The following is a 21,787-nucleotide window of genomic DNA, read 5'->3' as shown; positions in this document are numbered from 1 at the left end:
TATTATTGATTTTAGTGGGAGTTGGGACGAGCACTTACCTTTGGTGAAATTCTCGTACAATAATAGTTATCATACTAGTATCGGGATGCCACCTTGCGAGATGCTTTATTGGCGGAGGTGCCGAACTTCGATTTGTTGGGGTGAAATTGGTCAAAGAGAAATCGGGAGTACCGATTTGGTTTTGGAGACGAATAACAAGATTTATATTATTCGGGATCACTTGAAGAAGGCTCAAGATAGACAAAAGTCGTATGCCAATAAACGTAGACGAGCGATCAAATTTCAAGAAGGTGACATGGTGATGCTTAAGGTTTCGCCATGGAAAGGTATTATTCGATTTCGAAAACGGGGAAAGTTAGCTCCTCGGTTTATTGGGCCATTTAAGGTTTTAGCTCATGTTGGTGAAGTCGCGTATCGTTTGGAATTACCCGAAGAGCTTGCGGGGATTCATAATACTTTCCATGTCTCCCATCTCCGTAAGTGTCTTGCGGATGATTCATCTTAGGTACCATTAGACGAAATTGAGCTAAACAACAAGTTAGAATATATTGAGGAGCCGATTGCCATACTCGATGAGAAGGTCAAAAGGTTGAGAAATAAAGAAGTAAGGACTTTTAAAGTTCAATGGCGTCGGAGTAAAGGTTTCGAGTTTACGTGGGAGCCCGAAGAATTCGTGTTAGTTTATCTTCCTTCTTGTCATGCGGTTTGGATCGCGAGGACGCGCTCTGATTCAAGTGGGGGAGAGTTGTAAGACCCAAATATTTGTTGTGTACATAAGCGTAAATAAGATGCTTGAAGTTGGGGTATTGTTGTACATATTTAAAAGGAGAAAGAATCTGATCTGGGGGAGTGGCGCGCTGCGCAGGACTTTGGCGCACCGCGTCATTGGTCTGTGACAGATTCCTTTTTTTATTAGATATTTTGAGGGCAAACTGGTAAATTCACTAAAGGGCCGACTTTAAGGCTCTAGATTCAGTTTGGTGAGCCTCAATAACACCATTTTCACCTACTTCACCTCTTCCAAATTAATTTAGTGAGAGAAAGGGTTTTCTAGAGTGAGAGAACTCAAATCAAGGAAGAAGAAGCCGATTTCGGGTCTAAGTGCAAGCATTAAAGTTGTTCATCTATCCTCTAGCTACGTTTTGATTGTTGTGGTATGCTCTAATCTTGATTTCCTAATTTAATTTTGTGAAAGGGTTAGTGTTAGGGCTAATGGTGAACTTAAAACCCACTTTGTTAGTAAATTGGGTGTTTTGGGTGAATTTGGGTCATGTAGACCTAAAGATGATTAACTAGGGTTTTTCGAAGTATTAATTGATGTTTATGAGCTTAAATTAGTTAGTTAATTACTAGCACACCTAGATATAAGTAAATGGGCGTTGTGTGGGTTGGTGGATGACCCGAAATGGGTGCGTTGACCTTAATTTGGTCAAATGGGTCAAAATGGACCTAAGTTAGTTAATGTTGTTGTGTAATGCATAAACCTTGTGTTGAAATGCGTTTTAAACCTAACTTGGCTAATGATTAGGGTTTTGGAGATGTTAACCCAAATATTAGGGTTAAGAGTGTAAATGGGTCGAAATTGCACCATGGGTCAAGATAACACTAGAATGGAGTTTTAGTTGGTTGACCAACTTGAGTTTGTGATTGATATTATGTATAATGTAATAGGTACGTTACATTGAAGATTTCCGAGCTTGATTATCTTTCACAAGAGATTTTGAGGTGAGTGGAGTAATTATACGTATGTGTATGTGACACGTTTATTTGTGAGTGTTATGGTATGAACCATCGAGCCGGTAGTGCCATAACATGTGTGCGATAAGATGTGAACCACGAGCCGGTAGCATCGAGTGTGAACCACGAGCCGATAGCACTATAAAATAAGATGTGAACCACGAGCCGTAGCATCGAGTGTGAACCACGAGCCGGTAGCACTATAAAATAAGATGTGAACCACGAGCCGGTAGCATCGAGTGTGAACCACGAGCCGGTAGCACTATAAAAGAGTATGACTCAATTGCGTATGGTGTGAACCACGAGCCGGTAGCACCATAGCGTTTATGGTTAACCATATTGAGATTGTCGATTATTTAGCATATTGTTTATATATATATATATATATATATATATATATATATATATATATATATATATATATTCATTGTGTTGAATATATGCTAATGCGGTTTTGTGTTAATGTACGACTTGTTAAGTGTTTTGGGTACGATGACATGCTAATTGAGTTACAAGTTCGTATGAGGTATTTGGTGAATGTGATTGCAAATAGATGAGTTATATATATGTATGTGTAATTATTGCATTCACTAAGCTTTGCTTACCCTCGCGTTGTTTACCTTTTTATAGGCTCAGGTATGGACAAAGGTAAGGGCGTTTGTTTGGAGTAGAGATCCCGTCGTGTTAGGGGACGCTTTTGGAGATATTAGCTTTTGGGGTTTGACTGAGACTTGGGTAGTTTAACCCCAAACACCATGCTCGTAGGGTCGTTTGGTATTTAAACTTTTACGGTCGAAACTCTCGTTATGTATTAAACTCGTAAAACGGCCGATGTGGGCCCCGGTTTGTAAAACTTATTTTAGGTTTGAAAAGTGTTAGTTGTACATATTTGAATATGTTGTTAAAAGCGTTTTGTCTAATTATGTCGGGAAGTGGCCAATCTTTTTCACGTTTCAAGACTTTTTGGACAGACCAGATCGGCGCGCCGCGCGGGGTACTGGCGCGCCGCGCCAGTTGTTGAACAAACAAATTTTTTTTTTTGATATTTTCCGCGGGTTCGATGGTGGTTTGGTTTGGGTTGTTACATGTCGCACTATAAATATGCACCATGTAATGTTGCAAGATGTACATTTTTTGATATTTTCCGCGGGTTCGATGGTGGTTTGGTTTGAGTTGTTACATGTCGCACTATAAATATGCACCATGTAATGTTGCAAGATGTACATTTTTTGATAATATATACTCTCTCATATACTTTATCTACTTCTCCTATAATTTTATCAGTAGTCTATAATTAAGAATTAGGCCACTAAAGATAATCATAAACTCTAAATTATAACACTACCTATATTAAGGAGTATAATGTTTGTAGGTCATTTGCATAAAGTTTTGATTAGAAAAGTTTTGATTTGATGTATATAAGTATATTGAATGGGCACCATAGATGTTTTTTATTTTATTTTATTTTTGTAAATGAATGTTGCTGGCGAATCTCTCTTCTCTTTTATATATAAATAACAAAACCTAAATTAGCTCACTCTCTATATAGAGAAACAATCTTAACCACCCATTACATTAGCTTTCTTTAATCTCAACTATTGATTAACTACTAATCTACATTAGCTTTCTTTAATCTCAACTATTGATAAACTACTAATCTAGATTATGAGCTAATAATCCTAAACTTCAATTGTTTGATTACACATATACGCCATATACCCCTGTATCTCAAAAATGCCTTTTCCACAAAATTAGGGGTTTCACTTTTTTCATCATTTGCAACCTTTCTACTATCAATCACGAGACTAAAACCCAAAATACCTTGGATTTCCATTATTATCCAAGAAACTTAGTATAAGTGATTGTAAATGTTTGGTGGACAAGGTTAAATTCAAAGTGGACAACTGGAAAAATAAGAACCTTTCATATGCAGGCAGGCTTCAATTGGTTACATCTGTGTTATCTGCTATGCAGATTTATTGGGCATCCATTCATTTACTGCCTAGTGGGATTATTAATGATATTAATAAGTGTCTAAAAGGGTTCCTGTGGTGTCAGGCTTATAAGTCAGCAGGTAGGGCAAAGGTGGCTTGGGATAATGTATGTTTGCCAAAGGATCAAGGGGGTCTAGGTATAAAGCCTCTTGAAGCTTGGAATGAAACTCTCCTTGTTAAGCATATTTGGAGAATTTTAACCCAAAATGACTCATTATGGGGAAAATGGGTTAATTTAGTCAAGCTTAAAGGGGTTAGTCTATGAGATGTTAAACCTGATTATAATGATAGTTGGGGATGGAAATATCTCATGAAATTGAAAGAAAAGGTGAAACCTCATATTAGTATGGAAGTTATTAATGGTGTTGAGGTATATAAGTGGATTACTAATGATGGCAGGAAGGTTAAGTTTTCTACTAATCAGGTTTGGAGTGACTTTAGACATGATAGAAACCAGGTGGAGTGGTATCATGTGATTTGGTTTAGGTATTTTGATCCTAAGCATGCTTTCATCCTATGGCTTACGATGCTTAAGAGATTAAATACTCATGACAGGATTCAGAAATGGTTGCCTAATCAGATATTCAAGTGTGTTTTATGTGGTCAATGCAGGGATTCTATTGATCATCTATTTTATAACTGCAATTATAGCAAGATGGTATGGCATCATGTAAAAAACAGATTGGTGTTCAAAGGGTTGCGAGATAATGTTCATGAGGTGGTGCACGGGCTTGCTCAATACCCCTACAAAAATAATATTTGGTGCACCATAAACAGATTAGTAGTGGCTGCTAGTGTGTATTTCTTGTGGCAAGAAAGAAATTTTAGGATGTTCAAACAAAAGAATAGGTCTGTTGATGATGTGTGTGATTGCATTGTGAATCATGTTCGCTTGAAGTTACTTCTGGTGAAAGTGAAGAAAACGGATGCTGTATTAAGGACTGCTAGCATGTGGAATCTTATTCTAGTCGATCATAAGTATACATTAGGTTAATTTGGTGTATTGGGCTGTGCTGGTATTTTTAGAGTTTGTTTTGGCATTTGTTTTTCCTGTTGATTGTATTTCCTTTGGTGTTGGGTTAAGGGTATGTACTGCCCCATGTATGTTTTTGAAAATTAATATATTGTTCTTGTTTGCTGGAAAAAAAAAAAAAAAAAGAAAAAAAACCCTCTCAACCTCTCAAGAACATCTCATTGCTCAAGAACATCTCATTGCTCAAGAACATCTAATTTTATTTTATTCAACATCTATTTGTTCAAGATATATGATTTCTAACCACAATTGAGGATATCCGTTATCAATCCTAATCAAGCCATTCACTATCCATCTACTTCTGGAAAAAAAAAACCCCTAAATTCCTCTCTAAATCACACGAAACCATGAAGCTCGAGAATCAATTCTTCCTTCACATAATCGGGCCCGCGATTTCGATAACTGATGGAAGAACCAATCGATACTTGAATCAGATTGATCGATACTCGCTGATAGAAAAAACTCAACCCTAATTCCCTCTAAGAAAATACATGACAATCATCAAGATTGAATTCAATTCGTCATGCATCTACATGTAACTCGCATAGTGTAATATCACAACAAGGTATGTTTTGATTATTGAAATCAATTAAACTTCATTCACGACCTTCAGAGAACATAAACTTTTATTTCAATTTATGCGATGATGCAACTGAGATGCAGGATTGATTACACCCTGGTTTAGCTTTCCACTAATCTATGTGTAACATCGAAAATTGGTCTGAAAATCGACCCCTTTGGTCATTCTGTTCTCTTGATCTTTCTATAATCGATGTGTTGTCAAGTTATCTGATTGAGTGATTAATTGTGGAAACTAGGGACTATAAGTCACCATTTTGACAATGCATCTTTAATATCTACATTTATGTAAACTGTTCTATAATCTATGTTTTCACGTGTGTAACTCATTCATACTCTTCATGTTATCAATACTACTAACAAAAGTATAATCAAAATTAGATGAATGAAATTGCACTACAAATGCACAAATCAGAAGTTGGAAGTCTATCTTCTTTGTTTTTAAGTGTAGGGTGTATTAGGTTTTGTATGTGATGAAAAACATTGATTTGTTTTACCCTATTATTTAACATGTTTAAACTTCAGGGGTGAGGATAGCCAAGGAGAAGATGTGATTAAACCATACACACCGACCACCCTGGACACTGATGTGGTTTATTTTGAGTTAGTTATTAAGGTGCACATAAACATTCAAATTTGCTATGTAAACTTACTGATGATGATGATTATTTGTAGATATTTTGGAGCTTTTATTGGAAATTCTAAAATCTGAACATACTCGTGATCTTATAATATAAGAGCATAGTGAAGTTTTGCTGTGTTTCAAACATTCATATTGTTCTTAGGCTTTCTGGTCTTGGAACCAAACGGGTCAGTTTGTTTGGGCTCGGAAAATTACTATGGTTTTTCAACAAGCCAATGGGGCATTTAAAATGTAAGTGAAAAAACTGTGAACGTCTAGGATTTTAGGTATTGAGGAAGCAATGACTGCTTATGAATTGATTGAGCACCACGAATTTTTGTTTTCTCATGGGGGCGTGGTTTTTAGACTTGGGCTCAAAAAATCGTGTCCTTTTTGAGTGGTGACGGGGTTTGAAGGTGGTGAGGTTTAAGAAATGCCCTGCAGGTATTACATTGAAGGTACAAATTTTATTACTCTGTGTGTTCATTAGATGTTGCAAAAAGGGCGGATCAGATGTATTGTCTAACGGGTCAATATAAGCTAATAAAATTATAGGTTTTGAGTTACTTGATAAATCTATATATATATATATATATATATATATATATATATATATATATATATATATATATATATATATATATATATATATATATATATAGGGGCAGGATCAATGGGGAAGTAACCAATTGGGGGAAAGCAAATTTTTTTTTTTTTTTCGTTTTTTTTGGAATTTTTTTTTTTCCGGCATCAAGATCACACGAAAATATGAACATTTAGAAGAGACACTTCGTGATGAATGTTATTATTTAGGCGGGAAAACGATCGACAAAAATAACATTCAAGATAATATTGTTCGTGAAGAATATGAACGTTTTTTTTCATGTTTTGTGAAGTAAAATTTAGCCCGATTTAGAGTTTAGGGTTTAGGGTTTAGGGTTTGGTGTTTTGGGTTTATTCCATAAACCCAAAACACTAAACCCTAAAACCTAAACTCTAAACCGTTCGTGTTAAAAACTCAATCTAAATCCTAAATCTAAACCCTAAATCTAAACCCTAAACCCTAAATTTCTAAACCCTATAAACCCTAATATCTAAACCCTAATATCTAAACCCCAATAGCTAAAACCTCAATATACGCTCGAAAAACACGATAATTGTTATATATTACTTCTTCGAGCGTTTTTCCGCCAAAATAAAAACATTTATCACAAAGTGTCTCTACTAAATGTTCATATTTTCATCTCATCTATAATGTTCGTGAACAAAGTTTTTTCAAAAAACGAAAAAAAAAAAAAAAAGTTTTTGCTTCCCCCCGCTTCCCTTCCCCCCGATTGGTTACTTCCCTCTTGAATCTTGATCCTACCACTATATATATATATATGTATATATATATATATATATATACATATATATATATATATATGTATATATATATATAATCGTATTTAGCATAGCACCTGTAAGAAATTGGTCTAAATGTTTAACTGCTATTGATTGACGAGGAATTTTTCTCTATTTGTCTTCTTCTTGCTCTTATTTGCATTCACATATATAAGTTCAATGGGTAACATATGTATTGACCATTTCATATAAATAATAGCAATCGTGACAGTATATGCAGGTTCATACACCCGATTCAAGCAGATACTGGTTGGCCCATTCTTATGAGTCTCGGTTTCAGAATGGTCTTGAACCTGAAAATATCGTTAAGGTTCAATTTTCCCTTTGAATACTTACTTTGACCTCAAAAGTCAACTATGATCCTCCTTGGTAGTTTATATCATGAACTAACAATCTTTTGACTGGACAAATGTTTTGTTTGGTTCCGGTTTGAGATTTATCTAATAAATATCTCTGAACTTTGGGCTGACTGTAATTTTTGATTTACATTTATTTTGTTTTTGATATTTGATTATGATATTTTGAAATGTATTTACAGATCTTAGTTTTCTCCAACGCTTGTGATTCTGACTCATCAACTCAGGTTACAAATACACCGTCTCCATATGTAATAATGAAAACAGGTATTGTTTTTTTGTTTTGTTTTAGTTCTTTTCTTTTTTTACTATTATAATTATAATGAATAATGATAATGATAATGATGAACAGTAGTAAATGATTTATAATGAATACTGATGAACAGTAGTAAACAATTCTTAACTATATTTTGTGAATGGGTTGCAATTGTAAGGGCACCAGAGGTATGTAACTGTAAATTCACCATAGGTGTCAAAATAGACGGGTCAGTCCAGGTCATCTAAATTATTTACTTTAGCTTACGTTTTCCATCATTGTTAATGAATATATTATAACTTACAACTATGTTAGTGTTTTAAATACTAATGGAAAACCATATAACAGGAAATGCGACGTATATAGTTTCCAGAAATATACTATTCAATATTTGGTCCCTAAAAAATAATCCTTTTAATTATGGAATTGATTCTGTTAGTTACGACTCATTAAAATATTTTTAAAGTTAAGGAACCAATATATTATCTAAAAATAATTGTAATAAACTTCCTAAAATTTTGGCAATCAAATTAATTAACGTAATTAAAACGCGTATTAAAGATAATTACAAACCAATTAGCTCAGGGAATTTTGTGATTTTCTCATCTCTGTTCATTATATAGGCCAGTCAATCCTCATTTTTATTCATACTCTTAACCAAGAATGATCACTAGCTCTAAACAATGGCTGCAAATGAAGTTTTCACCCCCTCAACGAAAGCACAAAAGGCCGAGATGACTTGGAGGTCAAAGTGAAAGTTCACTTTCATTGGAAAAAGTATTTTTCCATTACCCATCTGCCTCTGGTTCAGGTGTGCAAATTAAATGTTTGATATCAAGGCTTTCATCTACAAAATCTAAGTGTTTTTATCTGTTACATTTATTAATAATTGAAAACTTGCAGTTGCAATTACAAATGATGTATCTCGGCTGGAAATAATCAAGAAAGTTAGAGACCTTATCAACGATCAAAACTTTGATGAAGCCATTAGTCTGCTTACTGAAATTATTGTCTTGGTAACTCTCCATTCTCATTTTTTATGAATTACATTCCATAATGCATGTTAGTTTTAGATTTTGATTATGTAGCTTATCTGTTTGTTTGTTTTTTTTTATATATATATATATATATATATATATATATATATATATATATATATATATATATATATATAATCATGTACCCTCAAATTCTGAAAGGTAATCGTGAACCCTTTGTCGTTGTCTACTGAAAGGTAATCATGTACACTAAAATATGCAATCATGCTTTTTAGTTGTGTTCATAAAAGTGTAGGATACTTGGGTGGTAGAGGATTAAAAATATCTAGTGGTCAGGGGTCAAAAGATTTTACTGCCCTTCGGGACAGGTATCAAAGAGGGCGGTAGTAGATTGCTTATAACGTAACCAAGTACGTGTTTTTGGTTACGTTAAATCTAAAGAGATATAGTGATGATAATACAGGCGGGTTAGGGAGCTGGTGCTGTGTAAGCATCAGAATGGGTTCACTGTTGGACGGGTACCGGAACCATAATATGTTATTCAACCTTTCATTTAATAAGAAATGTTGTATTAACTATGTTATTAATTGTTACAATCAATAACAGACGTTGAAAAAATTAGTCTAATTCATAAATAAAAATGATGTAGGAGGTAATAACATGCTAAATGAGTGACAATTCCAATTAAAATAAGATCTTAGCCACCCATTAGTATATAATCCTTTAATCTCATCCATCCATTTTTAAAACAATGGCTAATCACGTGATTAAGGGGAGATTAGGAGTTAAAATCTCCTTAATACCTCTATCTTTCATATAGTACTTATTTTTGTAATCTATCAAAACTTTATTCGGTACAGGTACGACGCATTATCTGCATATGATCAGTCATACTTGGCAAATGTATCGGATCTAATTTGCTCATAAGTTTCTTGAAGGTACATGAAAATTAGGTATATTGTTTATCATAATAAACTGAATAGTGTTGTTGATAAGAATAGTGTTTTGATAACGGAAATGGTTTCACAAATAGAAGGATGGAACAAACATAACTGCAAATTCAGTTAATCCAGGGGCAATTAACAACAATATCTACCTTAATAAGTGACAGTTTGCGATGAAACGAAATTGGCTGCATTCAGAGTACCAAAAACAGAATGTTGATAACTTGCTTTTCAGGTAACCTATATATAGCTCTACTTATATTTTGCTTCGTCTTATATGCCATGATTAGTAAATCAATAGAAATTTATTGCAAGTGTATTCAATAAAAAATTATTGCTTTTATCTTTACCTTTAGTTTCTTATACACTTACTATCATCTTGAGCAGAGTTTGAATCCGCAACGAGAAGCTCTTCGTCAAACCATTGGAGAGGTACATACTGATATGTGTATACTGAACGATTTGATATTTGTTCTCTTTCTCAACTAGAACACTAATTTCACTTATTTTCATTAATGGTACATAATTTGACCAAATTACATGTGAGGAATATTGGTGCCTGAGTATAATTTATTGCTTTTAATAACCTTTACTGTATATTTTCTTATATACTATCATCCTGAGCAGAGCGGGCAAAGGATCCCCACCAGGTATGAAAGTTTGATGATATTAGAGTTGTTTCATTACATTATGATCTTTTCATAAAAGAGGTACTCTTACAAGAAAACCTTGTTAGAGTTTTCTTTATGATAAATCATGTTTATTAGTGTTAATAAATGTGAATTATTTTTATTGAAGCAATTAGTTGTCTTTATGATATTCTTTCAGGACATCTTGGAATCTTGGATCACTAAATGCAATGCCTACTCAGAGGAGAACACAGCCCCTCAAGTATGTTGGGTTGGTTGTAGGCCAGCTTCCAACAATGCACCGTTTCCCAAAAGTCTTGGAGTTGAGTATAGTGGGAGAAATGTCCCTCAAGCTTCTCATAGACATCCATCGCTCATGGGAACAAACTTACAGGCAACTAATATAGGTATCTTGACACCTACCATTCTATTTAGCTTTAATGATTGCTATGTAAGTTCTTGCTTATTGAAACTTTATCTAGGTCTTAGCAAATGTTATATAGCTTGTGTCATTAGGGTTATTGTATAATATGAACCTTAAGCTTAGTCTTAAGTTTTAACTTGGTGATTAGTATCTTGCATTCGAAATAATGACAATGATAACTTATCCCTCTCCCGTGATGAATAACAAAGTGAACAAGGTTTAGCATTAGTCTAGGTTTTTTTTTCTTCACATTATAATTGTGTGGTGGCATTTAGTGATTTATGTTGTATATATTCAGGTCACATTCATCAAATTTTAGATTCTGGCCCCACTTGCCTTGTTGTTCAACCTTCTGTCGGTATGAGTTCTTTGATCTTTTTTCTCAATATCTTTGGGATCAATCAATAATTTCATGAGATTGTTTTCTTGACATTCTGATCGAGCACCTAATAGTTACGAGTCAAATTATCATGAACCATATTTTTTCTTGGTAATAGAAACAGAGGCTCCAAAGACCATGCCAGAGGTAGAAAAGTTGGGTCCGTTGGATAAGCGGCCAGGACATGCATTTCTTTGTGCACATGGAAACGGTTTGGGTTTACCCAAATGGCTTTTGTCATTTTTATCTTTTGTTTTATACAGTTATAAATATAAATATACATGGCAATTGAGACCTAGATAAATAGTTTTACCTTTGAAAAACTCGATCACTTAATCTTAAAGTGATTGACTATTTCAGGTCATCCATGGATTCGAAATGATAATATAGTGAAAACACCTTTTGACATTTCGATAATGAAGTTTGTGAAACGTTATATTTGTGCATCAAAACTTCGTAAAGCTACTTTACGGGTATGATTAATCTTGCCTTTTTTCACTTCCTAATTAAATTCATACTAAGAGTAGTTTATTTTTTTCATCCTAAATCTGCAGGCTCTATCTAAGACACAAACTTTTGATGAATTATTCTACTTTAAGGAGCAGTTTTCACTATTGAAACCGAGCACAAACGGATACATAAGGAATGTACAAGAGGAACTCAACTGGTCCCTTTTGGCCTTAAAACGAAAGCAACATTTCATTAAATGTTGCGCTTTATTGTGATACTTATTTTTTTCCTTATACAGTCATTACCTGCAACAGGTTGGGTTGAATTGTTCTGTCACTGAATTCGTATATGTACAATCCAGATTCATTAATTGCTCATTAATCATTGTAAAGATTCCAGGCTACTTAGTTTTTCATTCTTTTTAATCCTGTACAAGTGTATAACCATGACAATTTATTAAGCTGTTGCTACTATTCGAGGTAAGTTATTTATTGATCGAGTTGTTTCCATTATAGGCTCTTCTTTTTTCTAGGAGTAATTTATACTCGACTATACTTCGCAAGTAATTGGATTGTTTGTAAAGAAGACTACCAGGGTTATGAGCCTTCCGAATGCGGCAAAGTTTGTGACCATCAAATGATGGATTATATGATGATTAATACAACCAAATGTATTAATTTAATGGCTGCTCATCATTATTTATTTATTTGTATTTGTAATTGCATAGTTTAATCTGATTAATATTTTTCTTAATTTGTGAACAACTTTAACTTTTGTTATTCTTTTAATAGTCCTACATGATATAAGCTCACAACATAGGTGATTCTACATCAAAGTTTAATGATACTTTAGTTTTCTTAAACGATTCGGGCTAACAACAATCTTCCTATTGTGTCATTATTTTCATTTACTTCATTTATCCATTGAATTACCACTGCTAATACATATGTGTAGATAATAATTGTTTTAACTTATATATTAACTTATATAGTGGAGATAGAATTAGATGTGCTTTATGGTGCATCGTGCTAGCCAGCTATATAATATATGTTTCATCTCAAAAAGACGATCGACGATCCCAAACGATCACAAAATATGACAAGAAGTCAATTGTGAACTTTATTCATGTGTTTGTGTATGAAATCGTCCATCAATTTTCTACTGAATCTTTGATCGGAAAATACGAATTATTCCATCACTAAGGGACAAGGGATTTAAAGTGTTTTTATCTAATGCGGTTGTGTAATACAGGTAATCGGTACCAATAGTTTCAAATTTATTCTTGATTAGTCTAATAAATAAGCCCCGCAAATAATATAATGTTTTACATTAAGTGCCTTCTAACTAATACTTGATTAGTCCCATAAAGTAACCCCGCGAATTCGCGGACATTAAACTAGATATGAAAAATGTTTTGGCGAAGGTTGTGTTATTTACCTTTCAAAGTTGAAATAACAGTGATAAATACTACATGTTAAATCAAGATTGATTCATAAAAGTAGGCGATAATAATTTTGAGTTATAATATTCACAGAACACAAAATGAACCATAAATCCAAAGTTATTTGAAATCTTGTTCTTTAGCAAAATAAATTTATAACTAAAATTAACAGAAAGATTCAAAGATAAAATAGAAAACTTACTCTACTATCTACTATCTACTATTTAGATTATATCAATCTATTATCTATCTATCTATTACTATATATTAAAAGAAATTGTTAATTGAGATATATTAAAACTCAACTTCTAATTTCAACCATTAAATTAAACAAACTAGTTTTTTTGGCCCGCACTATCGCTGCGGGTTGGTTTCGAAAAATAAATAAATAAATAAATAAAAAAGGTACTGTAGCTACAGTAGCGGATATTCGGGCCGGATGATATTGGGTTAGTGGCTTGAGAATCATGTTTTGAAGAGAAAAAAAAAGGTTACTATTTACGAATGGTGTCAACCAATCATATGGTAACACCATTTACCACAATTTATATTTATATTTATATATGTATAAATCACAATCACTAACCATATCTCTAAACCATTGATTGATTTAATTATTATAACTCAATTTAATCATTTTTATCCGCTTAATACCCCTAAAATTAGACGCGGGGTACACCCACTAATGGTATACGGATATCAACCTCTCTAAATTCCAATCCTTCTACATTCATCTTCTTCCAAAATCAATCAGTATCTAACAAGATTAGCGGCTAGATTTCGTTGATCAATCGTTCCTATATCATCATAGTTCATGTACATACAATCCCTTCGATCAAAATGAGGTTTCCATACATCAACCAATGTTACAAGGTATGTAATGTTTCAGAACCCTACTTTTTTATTTCTGTACAATTCATGAACAGTTTCATATTACAAAACCCTAATTTTGATTTTAACCTAATCGATTTTGATTAGATATATTTATTTACGTCATTTTCAATGTTATTTTTATTTTCAACATCGATTTGAATTGCAAACAAGTATGTGACGATGAATTGCACACACAAGACTCCACAGATGATTCATCAATAATGCAGATACTGTTTCATCCATTGCTTATGTTCGGTTTTACCTTTTTTCACTTTTGATGTTAATATATTGTTGTTTGTTTGCTTACAATTCATTGGGATCTTTTAATTCTCAGTAATTATAATACTTTCAATCACAAATATCATGGTAACCTATGCGTGTCATATGTTTTGAATTTTCAGTGATTATAATACTATGAATTTTGAAGTTTCTTGAACACACATAAGGTGTTCAATGAAATGTCAATGGCAAATCTTGGCAAGTTTGGATTAGTTACAATTTTAGTCATTGAAAATTTTACATATTCACCATATATATATACATATATTGACAATATATTTTAATATGTACACAAATTACGCTTACATTCATTTCTTTTGTTTTTGCTTGGAAGTCAATATAGTTGTATTTAGTCTTTCATTGTTTACGAAACTAAAGTTGGGGATTTTCTTGTGTTTATTGTCACTTAAGGCCACTGGTTATTTGAGGATGAGCCTTTGGAAATGGGAGTGCGTAAAAGAAAATGAGTCGTGTATACAAAAGGTTGTATAAATTGATTCTATGTGTTTATTCGTTGTTAGTGAAATGTAGTTAATACGTTTGATTTTTGGTTGATAGTCTAAGTAAGTTCATCGACTTTAGCATCAACTTGCAAGTTTTCCATTGTTGATATCTCTGTTTGCTAATACTTGAACATTTCAACCCGTGTTGTTATATATTCAATCTTTTTTTGACGACGCGAGATATAGCATCATTGGATATAGGTATGTTCTGCTGTATATCATCACACGGTCGAGCAACTTAATGAGATCCCATCTCTGACACCTGACTTTGGGCAGAACATCACAACTGCAGTGAGTAAATTTACTACGTTTGCTCCAGTTGTCTTGGAACGAATTGCTCAAGTACCAAAGGTACTTATAAATATGTCATTTCCGGCATGTGGTGTCCTTATGACATATATCCGTCTTCGTAAATTATAACTATATTTTTTTAATAGGACGCTAGCTTTGTTGTTCGTGGACGAGTCACTGCTCTGCACCATTAATAGGACGTTAGATGTTCTCACTTTGTGCCTGTAGGAAGTGTAAGAACAAGGTCGTGGAGATCTACTCAGTTGATAAAGAGGAGTCCGTATTTGAATGTAAATTGTGCAATACTGAGGTGGACGTTTTCCCCAAAGTGAGTGTTTTACTACTTTATTTTAAGATATACTATTAATTATTAATAATATTACAGTAATACTATATGACATTGTCTAACTTGTCTTATTTGTTCATTTTAGAATTCGTAGTACGTTTCATATTCGAGACGCCACTGGTAGTTGCAATCTGATTCTCTTTGGTTTACAAGTTGCGAAGATGGATGGACATTCGGCAGCTTGGTTAAATGCAACTGCTATTAATATGAGTAATATTAACTGTAAGCTGTTATTACATGTACCATATAAACGAACCTTAAACACAAGTTATTAATTATTGTCGTACCTAATTGCACCGCAGTGTATTGGTACTCTTGCTGTTCCGAAAGAGTGGGCAGATGTTATGGACAACACATTTGTGTTCATAACGAAGAAGACAGAATATAACGTTCTAAAAAAAATCAATTCCTACACTGTTGACGTCACAGACGAGTATGAGGTCCTTGTTATATGGCGAAGAACGCAATGATAAGAGCAAGCTGCTAGAACTTTATAAGATAATAAGCGTTAGCACAAAGAAGATGACAAACCCCACAATGATGCAGCTTTTAATAAAAAGTAAAGGAAATGTATTTATTCCGTAATGTATGCATTATACTTAATTTAATGTATGCATTTTACTTATTATAGCTATTTTTATGTTTAACTACATATTTTGCATTCATGTGTTTATTATACATAATTTGTGGAGCATTTTTGCATGAGTTAACAAATAATTTATTATTTTTGAAAATTTTATTGATGTAACCCGTGAATTCGCGGGTCTTAAGCTAGTATTAATAGATATAAAAATAGAAATGTTCAAATCTTAAAACTTATTCAAAAATATAGAAATGTTCAAATCTTAAAACTTATTCAAAAATATAAAGTTAATTTATTCTTTTTAAATATATTTGTATATATAATCATTTAGAAAAAATTGAAAAATACTGTTCACATTTTGTCTTATGTGTTTTAAAAATACTGTGTTTTTTGAGTGCATATATACTAGACGTCATAACACATAACACAATTGATTTCCTGGCTTGGTTGTCTTGCGCGTAGTTAATCTACCAGAAGGTCGCTGGTTCAATTCCACTTCATAGCGGAGATTGTGAATTGCAATTCATTAACCAAAGTTTTATTCATATCTATAATATCATCGTTTGACATTTTTTTATTAACTTGAAACTATTAAAAGTGATGGCTTTTAATAAAAATTATATAACTACTTAAAAATTTACTCGTAACGTATAACCTAGATGTTCCAGATAACATACCTGACCAATATGCCATAACTTGTGTATATATATAAATATACAAATAATAGAAAAGCTTAATCATCCTATTGTTTTTTTGAAACTTAATCATCCTATTGTTTTCCTCTTTATGAAAAGCTTAGTTATGAAACTACCATGAGTAACCAGTCAGATGATACAAGTCGTGATTCGGATCGTATTAGCAGCAATTCGGATTGTATGAGTTACGTCAAAAACCAGTAAAAAGTGGCGACTCAAAAGGTAAACTGAAAGTGAACATGACTCGCTAAAATTTTAATGGCTCGGGCAAAGCTGACCCAGCTCACAAGCTTGTACGGGACTGACCTTTTAGGAGGGATTATTTTTCTTCATGAAATATCACCAACCACGACTAACCTTTCTATGATCTAAATTGAAAATTTCCCCAAAAAATTTGGTGTTCACTTCAAATTAAATCCATCTATAAAGCTTATAAAAATTGAACGAACCAGTTCCAACAAAAGAAAAGGAGGTGACATGTTATACACTTGTAAAAATACTAAACAAAAGTGCAACGCTTTCCTCGTAAAGCTTCCGTTGTAGCAGCACTCATCCTTCAAGCATAGCCTTGGCAGCGTCTATTAGTATTGGTCTAAATTCGTCTGATGCTCTACCAAGTACAGTATACCCTTCCTTGTCTTCCACATCAACATCTGCACCATGCCTGATGAGTAAAAGAGCCACCTTTTCCACCCAAAAAAAAAAAATTAAAAATTATCAAACAGTCACAAAGAATAAATTATTGGTTTTGTTAAACAAATTTGGTTATATGTTTAAAGTATAAACGCCTACAAATCCACTTAAAAATCGTGTATCTACCTCTTTGTTATAGCATATTACTGCAGTCATAATAGGAGTTTGTCCTGCTCTATCTTCAGCATCAATGTCAGCACCTTCCTCAATTAGAAGTTCACACAATTCTGACTTCCCTGTACTTGCTGCCCGGTGCAATGGGGTGCACCCAACCTGCATTGGGTGAACATTAATAACTAGCAACCAAAATGAAGATGAATTCAAAAAAGATGGAAACTTTTAGGAAATTAAATTACATATATAAGTTTAATTGAAAACCTTGTCTTTTGAATTGATATTGGCACCATTAGAAAGTAGAATTTCAGCTACTTTCACCCATCCCTTGCTGGCTGCATAGTGAAGAGCAGTGCGGCCACCATCATTTTTCAAATTTACATCAGCACCTAAACATCATATGGTTATTTATGGCAGATAGTTAGATGGAAAAAATATCTAACTAATATACAAGAAAAAAATTTGAAAATTATTACTCAAAGATAAGATTAGTCAGAAAGAATGTTTCAAAAATCTAATAACAGTCTAAACGAAATAAACTAAGTCAAAAGAATGTTTCACTTAGAAATAGTTTACCTCCATATACTATAAACACACAATCAATGTTAAGGAGGCAAGTTTTTTTTTATTTTTTTACAGTTAACGTATCAGATAACACATAGTATAACTGAAATAAAGCATCTAGCATAATCACGCAATATTTTCACCAATTAAGCAAACAAATTGACCTATTTATATAACCAATAACCTACATGCCAACATTTATCATTCCTATTACTACAATATCATATTATATACTCCGTAATAAACTAAAAATCATCTATCATCGAGATACAAAAAGAGCAGATTTTTTATCAAAGGATCCATCAGGAAAACAATTATCGAACCTTTGTCTAGTAAAATCTTGACGATCTCAACATCTCCACTACTTGCTGCAGAATGCAGTGGCGCCCAACCTTCTTCATCAGTACTGTTAATACCACTAGCTGATTCACCAAAAGCTGAAAGTATCTTAACCACCTGATTTATCAAAATCAACGTTTTATAACTAACTATGTTAGAAATTAGAAATAAAAAATAATTCAAATCGGTGTCTGCATCATCACCATTACAAATAGCATCTATTTACATCTAGTTATAAGGCCTAACAAAACCGAAACCCTAAAAATAACACATGTAATCAATACAAGCAGTTGATAAACAAAGTAGAACTAGAACGCAACTACTAAACTAAAAAAAAAAAAACATAAAAACATAACTAGTTCGTTCAAATTCAAACAATACAATTACAATTACAATTACAATTACAATTACAATTACAATTACAATAAAGCAGCATTAATAGACTACAAATTAAGTTTATTTTCTTCAAAAAAAGATACGACCTCGGTCTGGCGTGATGAAACGGCGACATGAAGTAGCGATCGACGATCTTCATTACGAAGAGTGAGAGAATGTTGGAACTGCGACGGAGTTAGGGTTTTGAAGAATGAAAGGTCGCCATTCTCGGCGGCTTTGAACAGGTCGTCGTCCTTAATGATTACAGCTTCTGAATTTGATGGATCAATCTCCATATTAGTCAGCAATTTTAAAATCTGTGTTAGAATTCGAGGTTTGTAGCTGAATGTTTTATGTTAGAATGTGGACGTGGGGTAACTTGAACAGAAAGAAAGAAAGAAAGGGGTCAAATTATTTTATTGAGTTTTCAAAACAAATCCAATTTTTTTTTTTTTTTTTTTTTTTTTTTTTTTTTTTTTTTGCTAAAACAACGATAACGATTACTATTAAAATTGAGATGCCTACATCAATAAACGAAGGATCCAAAAAACTGATACAACAAACTCGACGACCATTAAGGCTCGAAAAGAGTAAACAATCAAGAACAAGTCTAAAAATAGCTAACTCTATTCGAGCCCAAAACTCTAACGGACATAACATCAACCATGCCAAACAAACCAACACGGTAATACAAACCGATACAACAACACAAGACAAAAATTAATCGAAATAAACCTATAACGCATACAACTAAAAACAGGTAATTAGGAGGCGCCCTTACCATACCGTTTATCCGGACGTGATGTCATCCCCTCGAGCTTATCAATATGGACGTCTTTGCCACTGCGAGACGGGAATTGATAGGTAATAATGTTCAAAAAGGCGCCCTAACTCCGTCACAGTTCCAACATTCTCTCACTCTTCGTAATGAAGATCGTCGATCGCTACTTCATGTCGTCGTTTCATCACGCCAGACCGAGGTCGTATCTTTTACATTTAATAGGATGAAAAACATTTTTCAAAATACATAATAGAATAAATTGCTCATTTCGTCCCTGTATTTTCTCATTTTATCCATTTTCATCCTTGTGTTTTATTTTGTGCAATTTTCATCCTTAAATACATTTTCAGGTCTCAATTTCATCTCTCCCCTTAACGAAAGTTAACTGTCTGTTAAATAGGGTAAAATATGATTATATTGAGAGTTTAAAGTAGTTTTTGTAAATAATACAAAGTCATCACCAAAGTTACACTTTGATTTGTCCATTTACATGTTTTGAATGGCAATGACTTGCATACCAAAATGATTGTACTCAGGAAAATTGAATACTACTTTAATATTACAAATACAATTCTTGTAATTGTAATCTTATTTTTCACGCTACGGACAAAAAGTGTTACAAGGTATTCGAACACTGCTAATTATGCTTTGTCCCATTCCTAAAAAATACACACACTTTTAACCCATTACCAAACCCGCCCGAATCATCCATTTAGCAGGCTCTAGTGTACATGAAATCAGTTTTAGAGTCACCTTTTTGGCATGAACATTTTTTATTTTTACGAGGCGGAAGGATATCCCAATCTGTATACATGCTTCCAGAATCATTGTCGTCGAAAGTTGAAGTAAGATATTTGCCTATGGTTCTGGTGACATAGAAGATTGAAGATTTTAAGTGAAATTGAAATTGATTTTGATTTTCATTAAAGTATTAATATTAATTTGTGTAGATTTTAATTTGATTTTAGGGTTTTGAATGTTATTTGATGTGGGGAAGATGAAGATAGAGTTTTGAATTGTGTTTGGGAAGGAGAAGATGGTGTTTGTGATTTGATTTTAAGGGTTTTGCTAGAGTTTTAGTTTGGAGATTTGATGAACGAATCAAAGTGAAATATGTTGAAATTATTTAAATGGTTGACTAATTTAGGGCTTATGATCTTTAACATGATGAAGATGAAGTAGTTAGTAAGTCACGTGCCTGACACATGCATCCACTTAAAGTACTACTTAACAGAATGTTAAGCTAGGGACAAAATTGATACCATATTATAAATTTAAGGATGGAAAATGCAACTATTTTAATATAGGGATGAAACGAAAAAAATGATCAAAATACAGGGACGATTTGGGTAATTTTGTCTACATAATAAATAAAAAAGGATTAAATGTAATCTTTAAACCATCTTTAACGCAATGCCATGAATCTTATTACCACTATAGCGCCTCCATCATGCTGCGTGATGGAGATGAAATTTGCTAGCGTGATTGAACCTATCACAAGAAGAAATTTGAGTGTATCAAAATATCCCGCCAATAAAAAAGATGAAAAATACCAACGAACGTTTGCGTCAACGGTATCAAGCCTCAGTGTGGAAGGGCCCGCGATTAGTTGTCAAGCAGTCCGGGTTCAATTCCTGGGGGCGGAAGGTTTTCTCTCCAATTTCCTGCGATTAGTTGCCAAGCAACCCAGGTCGCTCGATTAGTTGCCAAGCAACCCGGGTAGGAGTTTTCTTCTAGCGTCTGTGGGTGCAAATGATGAGAGTCGTTGAAATAAATGATCCGCTGATGCAAATTCGCCGTTAAAAAAAAGATGAAAAATAACAATATAACTAATTAAATAAAAAAATAAAATAAGCAGAAAAAGGTTAGATGTACTCCTCATCGCATACCATCACCCATCCCTATTATTTATCTTTCTTCCATAACATTTGTCACATCACAACTATACTTCATAATGCACGATAGTAGTCCCTCTACTAACATCGTTAAAAAATTTAGTTAACTTTAGCATATCACTAGGAGAGTAACATTGTAAATGTATCATCCTCTTCCATATACCATCAACCTACTCTTTTTTGATTGTACAAATTATAATATAGTGGCGG

The 21,787-nt window shown here is 33.2% G+C and overlaps 2 protein-coding genes and 1 long non-coding RNA gene across 17 annotated transcripts; 2 read left to right on the top strand and 1 right to left on the bottom strand.

Moving 5' to 3' along the window:
- The first annotated feature begins 4,934 nt into the window (after positions 1 to 4,934).
- Positions 4,935 to 12,180, top strand: LOC139894540 (uncharacterized). Of its 15 annotated transcripts, none has more exons than XM_071877882.1 (16): positions 4,935 to 5,329; positions 5,869 to 5,932; positions 6,019 to 6,423; positions 7,590 to 7,679; positions 7,908 to 7,992; positions 8,605 to 8,792; positions 8,885 to 8,997; positions 9,840 to 9,917; positions 10,013 to 10,158; positions 10,311 to 10,355; positions 10,551 to 10,573; positions 10,752 to 10,959; positions 11,275 to 11,334; positions 11,474 to 11,566; positions 11,716 to 11,828; positions 11,910 to 12,180. In XM_071877882.1, the coding sequence occupies exons 9-16, from the start codon at positions 10,137 to 10,139 to the stop codon at positions 12,078 to 12,080; spliced, it is 735 nt and encodes a 244-aa protein (XP_071733983.1). In that variant the 5' UTR covers positions 4,935 to 5,329; positions 5,869 to 5,932; positions 6,019 to 6,423; positions 7,590 to 7,679; positions 7,908 to 7,992; positions 8,605 to 8,792; positions 8,885 to 8,997; positions 9,840 to 9,917; positions 10,013 to 10,136; the 3' UTR covers positions 12,081 to 12,180. The 15 variants fall into 15 exon arrangements, with proteins under 15 accessions (XP_071733983.1, XP_071733982.1, XP_071733981.1 ...); XM_071877881.1 differs by having other exon boundaries at positions 5,869 to 5,946; XM_071877880.1 differs by having other exon boundaries at positions 5,869 to 5,959.
- A 1,747-nt stretch (positions 12,181 to 13,927) lies between these two features.
- LOC139892800 (uncharacterized) lies at positions 13,928 to 15,514 on the top strand. Its single transcript, XR_011774239.1, has 3 exons — positions 13,928 to 14,119; positions 15,088 to 15,252; positions 15,347 to 15,514. It is a non-coding gene; the product is annotated as an uncharacterized lncRNA (long non-coding RNA).
- Positions 15,515 to 16,927: 1,413 nt separating this feature from the next.
- On the bottom strand, positions 16,928 to 19,290 carry LOC139892798 (uncharacterized). Its single transcript, XM_071875925.1, has 5 exons — positions 19,009 to 19,290; positions 18,511 to 18,643; positions 17,888 to 18,012; positions 17,636 to 17,782; positions 16,928 to 17,500 (listed from the first exon to the last, which is right to left on the bottom strand). Exons 1-5 carry the CDS (start codon positions 19,195 to 19,197, stop codon positions 17,366 to 17,368), a joined length of 729 nt encoding a protein of 242 aa, XP_071732026.1. The 5' UTR covers positions 19,198 to 19,290; the 3' UTR covers positions 16,928 to 17,365.
- Positions 19,291 to 21,787: the final 2,497 nt, after the last annotated feature.

The sequence above is a fragment of the Rutidosis leptorrhynchoides genome, chromosome 2 (assembly GCF_046630445.1).
Source record: "Rutidosis leptorrhynchoides isolate AG116_Rl617_1_P2 chromosome 2, CSIRO_AGI_Rlap_v1, whole genome shotgun sequence".
Taxonomy (NCBI): domain Eukaryota; kingdom Viridiplantae; phylum Streptophyta; class Magnoliopsida; order Asterales; family Asteraceae; genus Rutidosis; species Rutidosis leptorrhynchoides.
The sequence above is the reverse complement of the archived record's forward strand: the minus strand, read 5'-3'. Positions and strand labels throughout refer to the sequence as shown.

Coding starts and splice junctions, on each gene's coding strand:
- LOC139894540 (XM_071877882.1), top strand. CDS start 10,137: ATGTTGATAACTTGCTTTTCAG. Junction 11,335..11,473: donor TGTTGTTCAACCTTCTGTCG/GTATGAGTTCTT, acceptor TCTTGGTAATAG/AAACAGAGGCTCCAAAGACC. Junction 11,829..11,909: donor TTCGTAAAGCTACTTTACGG/GTATGATTAATC, acceptor CTAAATCTGCAG/GCTCTATCTAAGACACAAAC.
- LOC139892798 (XM_071875925.1), bottom strand. CDS start 19,197: ATGGAGATTGATCCATCAAATTCAGAAGCTGTAATCATTAAGGACGAC. Junction 18,644..19,008: donor TTTCATCACGCCAGACCGAG/GTCGTATCTTTT, acceptor TTGATAAATCAG/GTGGTTAAGATACTTTCAGC. Junction 17,783..17,887: donor ATATCAATTCAAAAGACAAG/GTTTTCAATTAA, acceptor CACCCAATGCAG/GTTGGGTGCACCCCATTGCA.